This window comes from Nematolebias whitei, chromosome 23 (assembly GCF_014905685.2).
Source record: "Nematolebias whitei isolate Nwh7 chromosome 23, NemWhi1, whole genome shotgun sequence".
Classification (NCBI taxonomy): Eukaryota; Metazoa; Chordata; class Actinopteri; order Cyprinodontiformes; family Rivulidae; genus Nematolebias; species Nematolebias whitei.
Window position 1 is genome coordinate 9,650,658 of NC_056520.1, and position 5,247 is coordinate 9,655,904.

Sequence of the window (5,247 nt, forward strand, 5' to 3'; positions counted from 1 at the left end):
GCGACATCTGATTGGACGACAGAAAAATGGGCATATCTAGAGGGCCACATCTGATTGGACAATAAAACAATGGGCGTATCCAGAGGGCCACATCTGATTGGACGATAAAACAATGGGCGTATCCAGAGGGCCACATCTGATTGGACGAAAGAAAAATGGTCATATGCGGTAGGAAGTGGAAAGAGCTGAAATGAGCTAAAACAAAAAAGTGGAATTAGCTGAAAAAGCTAAACATAGTAAAACAGTTAAATAGTAGCTGAAATGAGCAGAAAGAAGTTAATTAGGCTGAAAGTAGCATCAGTTACCACAAAAAAACTTGAATTGATAGGAAAACAGCTGAAATTAGCTAAAAAAAATTCTATAAAGTAGCTGAAAAGGTAGAACAAGCTTAAATTAGCATAAGAAAGCAGAAAGAGCATGTTTGCCCAATTAGGCTGAAAGGAGCCAAAATGATCAGAAAAAAGTGGAAATTTTCTGAGGAAAAAACAAAAAAAACAGCTGAAAAGTAGCTAAAAAGCTGAAAGAAGATGAAATTACAAGAAGGAAGTGTAGAGAGCACATTTTTTGCTGAATTACGTTAAAAAAAAGTTTTAACGAGTGCAAAAAATGTGGAATTAGCTGAAAAAGCTAAAATCAGCATAAAACAGCTAAATAGTAGCTGAAATAGCTGAAACGTGCAGAAATAGACTGAAAGGACCAGAAAGAAGTTAGAAGAAGCACAAAAATGTTGTAGATGGCAGAAAGAATCTGAAAGACAAAACAGCTGAAAGTAGCTGAAAAAAGGTTTAAATTTGCACAAAGAAGCTGAAGCAGAACAAAATGTGAAAGGAGCAGTAAAAGGTTGTAACAGATCTAAAGAGTTGAAGGATGTAAAATGAACTCAATTCATTTTCTATGAGAATAAACAAAGGCAGAAAAGGCAAAAAATTTTCAAAAAGCTAAAGTTGCACCAATACCAAGTCATAGCAGGATTGTCCTGAAAGAGCCGAACGTTTTAATTTGTGATTTGTTGAAATGGAACAAAAAATAGTGGAATGAGAAAGATGCTGAAAAACTAAGAAAAATGGATCCCAAGAGAATAAACATTCACACAACTACAAGAAAATTATATAAAAAAACAAAAAAAGTTTATATTTCTGTAATTTACAATGATGGGACGTTAAAAACAGCTAAAATAAGTTACTTTATATTAAAGTAGATTTAAAATAAATCATATAATCCCATGTATTAGTGATTTTCCATCATTCGCAGCTTAAATTGATATTTTCTAGTTTTAGTTTAATCTGTCTCTTTGAAAATGTTTGACATCATAAGACACTTGTTAGAAGTGTTTTAGTTTTAATAAATAATAATTTAATAAATCATTAACTCATTTAATGGATATAGATCCATTTACACACACATACACATAAACACATTGAATTAAATGTATTTAAATATGACTTGAAACTAAAGATAACATCAAGTCAGAGTCTGCACATTAAGAAAATATTAATTTTTGATAAAATAAATAAAATAGCATCAACTTGACGTTTTATGAATTGAAATGTGATTTGAGAGTGGACTCGAGACGAGTTAATAAAAGTTCCTCACGTTGATGGCGAACACCCGGAGATCCAGAGCGACGGCGAACATGACGGGCAGCGCCCTGAAACCACAAACGCATCAGTGACGGTGCGTTCACAGGCAGCGCGTTCGCAGCAGGATCAACCTGAACTCACCAGTTCTCCTCTTTGTGGGACTGGAAGGCCCTCAGGAACGACGTCAGGGGTCAAGGATCGATTACCGATTATTGATTGGAGGCGTCTCGTGTGTTTTGCAGTTTTATAAAGGATATTGAACGACGAGCGTCTGGAACTTGTAGGCTTCAACGAAGTCATGATTGGACACGGCCAGCGTGCACCTGTAACACACAAAGGTGTGTTTGCTTCCCTTCTATGGACATTATAATCAATAATCAATAACGGATGAATCACCTGTCTGTCTCACCTGAGATGAGCTGCCACCATCTCATCGTACGGCGGTTCCAGAACCTGCTGACACTTCTCCTCTGGGCTGGACAGCTGAAGCACACACACAGGTGAGTCTACACTCCAATAACTGTGTACCTGAGTGGGCGGAGCCTCACCTGGAGGCGAGGGTTGGCGACATGCGGGTGCTTGAAGGAGAGCAGCTCGGCGCAGAAGGGCCCCTCGTGGTTATCAATGGCCTCGTAGATCTGTAGGAGGAAAGCACTGAGTTGATCTCTGTTAATCCCAGATTATAACAAGAGGCGACGAAGTAGAGGTCAAAGGTCACCTGCTGCAGGTACTGGTTGATGGTGATGTGAGCCATGATGACCGCTGGCTGATTCAGTTTACACCTGAAAACAAAGACAACCTGCTTCAAAATTCACCTTAAAGTGTTGACATGGGTAGGTGGAGCTGCTTCTAAGCCCCGCCCCTTTTCTTTGTTTACTTAATTAGTAAACGAGACGTTAAATTCAACCAGGCGGTAAAGAACAGTAAACTGGTCTAAAAACTGTTGGGACTGCTAAATTTGCATTTATCCATCTTAAAACTAACTAAATTAAATTAATAAAACAATTAAAAGGAGCTGATATTCTCGTAAAACTGTTAAAGCCTGAGAATTACAATAAAAAACACCACGTTTTCCCAACGAGACGAGTTACTTTGACATATTTTAAACTAAAACTGACCATAAAAATACATCATATTAAACGAAAAGCCACATTTTACAAGCTTCAATTACAAAATAAAACACAGTCAAAATAAGATTTACAAGCAAAGTTTAATAATCACTAGAGCTGAGATAAAATAAAAATTCAGTTTTACGTGTTCGACTCTAAATGAAATTATTTCATGTTTACCAGGAAGCAAAACAAACAAACATCTGCAAAGTAAAAAAAAAAAAAAACACACCTTCAAAATCTCGATTTATGCAGAAAAACTCCGTCCAGCCGCGGTTCTGTCAGAGCGGAAGGCGGACCACTTCCTCCGACGGACAAAACTACAACTTCCGGGTCTAAGAGTTCAAAGTTCCGGAAAGCGGGATTGTGTCAAAATAAAAGCGCTCGGTTAGAGTTTCTGAAGATTTATTGGGACTTCTTATATCATTTTATGGGAGATTAAAGTTTAGGATAGATTACACCTTTTTAGACTTTTTAAAATTATTCAGAGTTTTACGTAGATCTCTAAATAATAAACATGCAGGATTAGATATTTAAAAACACAAGGAAATATATGATGTAAATATATACATATACATATATGTACATATATATAAATTGTAAATAATAAATTATTAGCTCCCTTGCTGCTGCATGTTCTGTTATCATGCCGTCTTCTACAAAACAACATACATGATCAAAATAAAGAAACTGCACCTCAGATGCGCAACATTTTATTTGAAACAATAATTTTTGTTTTACATGTTTATGCTTTAGGAGACAGTAACTGTGACTCAGCAAACTACAAACATTGCTGTTGTTTAACCATTTTTTTTCCATTAAGAAAATAAAAGATTACAAAAACTTTATGAACACTTATTGCCTCTCTTGTGTCCCAAGTGTAAAAAAACACACAAAAAAAAACAATCTGAAGATTCAATGTTTTTACGTTTATTAAAGTTGGTTTTACAGACTGTGAAGTTCTTTTATTCAGACAAATAATAAAACAAGACACAAACATGTTTTACCTTCGGACACCAGGGTGCACCACATGATGATCATTTAAACATTTCAACAGTTACTTATTAACACAGAGGCACAAAGCAGCAGGTATTTACAACAATTAGAACACAGAATTCAGGTATTCACATAGATAATTACAGATAAATACAAACATTCAATTAGAATCAGTCAGATGTGGAATCATTAATATTTAACTTTGTAGAAATACTACAATCTAAGCCAATCAGCAGCTGAACGTTCGGACTGTAAAAACAAACCTATGAAATGTGTTTTTTAAACTGATAAAAACTATAACAATAAACAGATAACCTCAACTAAACTGTAAGTTTTATTTTCCAGGAAACTGGCTTTTCTACTGATGGAATTAAGAAAAAGTTAACCGTTGTTGCAAGATTTGAAAAAAAAAAAAAATACTGTAGTTTTTTATTTTCTGAGGTACGTTTAATGAAACCAGGCTCTTTAAGCTTTTAACGGAACTGTTCTCAGGCATTTTCTCATTTTTTCTGCAAAATAAAACATTTGAATAATTTCAGATTTAACATAATTTATATAATAATAATAATAATAATAATAATAATAATAATAATAATAAAAACCAGTTGGATTCCTGTTTGTTGGATTTGACTAATCTTCGTCCTCAGAAAGAGTGGGTGTGGCCAGGTGGCCATGGAGCCCCACCCACTCTACCGTGACCAGGTGGCTGCATGAGGCTCTCGTTGCTGATTGGTCCATGGAGAGTAGAACACGGTGAGTGGGCGGGGCTTAGTTCAGAGCAGCCTACCGTCCAGAGGCAGGGGTACTGACTGAAAACAAACAGCAGGTTCAGATTGACTAGACAAATTACCATTTAAGGGAGTGGCCAGAGTCTCACCTGGAGCTGTGAGGAGGAGGAGGAGGCAGATGTGATGAAGGAGCAGTGCTGGTCAGGGTCAGGGAGGCGGGCGAAGGTGAAGAGGAGGAAGAGGAGGCAGGACGTGGGGAGGAGCTACTCCAACCCTCAGCTAATACCTGAACTCCTTCAGACAGACACGGTGGGGGGACCGAACAGGAAACAGGAAGTAGAACGGTAACATCCAGTTTTTAAAAGTCTAGTATCTGAACAGAAACGTTTTTCTATCAAACTGCAGAGTTTTAAAGGTGTTCCACCTGAGGAGTGCGAACGGTGTGGCAGGTAGGCAGTGGGATAAGGCGTGTGTCGCCCCGGGTAACCGTGATGCTTGTAACCATGGTGGTGATGATGTGATGCCAGGGGGAGACTTCCGGTGTACGAAAAGGCTCCACCCCCTCCTGCTGAGCACAGCGACCAGCCTGGGAAACCAGAAATATTAAAAAAATAAATAAAAAGAGAGAAAACATAAATCCTTTAGGTTGATATAATGTTGGAGGAAGAGTTGAGATTTAATTTTTTTTTTTTTCCTTTCTTCGAGATCTAAGTAGCGAAACTACAAGCTAACTATAGCCAGCTTGCCATACTCGTATTCGGTCGCATGCGCAAAATGCTGTGTTCCGTCAAAAGTTGTTTTTTTTTTCGTCAAAAGTACGTTGGTTAGCTTTAG

General features: G+C 37.4%; 2 protein-coding genes across 2 annotated transcripts in view; both read right to left on the reverse strand.

Moving 5' to 3' along the window:
- The window catches only part of pcid2 (PCI domain containing 2), a 6,863-nt gene extending 3,856 nt beyond the window's left edge, over window positions 1-3,007 (reverse strand). The window contains exons 1-7 of the mRNA XM_037696607.1: window positions 2,922-3,007; window positions 2,299-2,362; window positions 2,129-2,218; window positions 1,990-2,063; window positions 1,838-1,903; window positions 1,722-1,763; window positions 1,594-1,648 (exon numbers count right to left, since the gene is read on the reverse strand). Of these exons, the coding sequence (XP_037552535.1) occupies window positions 1,594-1,648; window positions 1,722-1,763; window positions 1,838-1,903; window positions 1,990-2,063; window positions 2,129-2,218; window positions 2,299-2,334 (363 nt within the window). The 5' untranslated portion in view covers window positions 2,335-2,362; window positions 2,922-3,007. The remainder of the gene's footprint in view (window positions 1-1,593; window positions 1,649-1,721; window positions 1,764-1,837; window positions 1,904-1,989; window positions 2,064-2,128; window positions 2,219-2,298; window positions 2,363-2,921) is intronic.
- Window positions 3,008-4,328: 1,321 nt separating this feature from the next.
- The window catches only part of tbx19 (T-box transcription factor 19), an 18,803-nt gene continuing 17,884 nt past the window's right edge, over window positions 4,329-5,247 (reverse strand). Inside the window, exons 6-8 of the mRNA XM_037696369.1 lie at window positions 4,838-4,999; window positions 4,563-4,725; window positions 4,329-4,494 (exon numbers count right to left, since the gene is read on the reverse strand). Of these exons, the coding sequence (XP_037552297.1) occupies window positions 4,329-4,494; window positions 4,563-4,725; window positions 4,838-4,999 (491 nt within the window). The remainder of the gene's footprint in view (window positions 4,495-4,562; window positions 4,726-4,837; window positions 5,000-5,247) is intronic.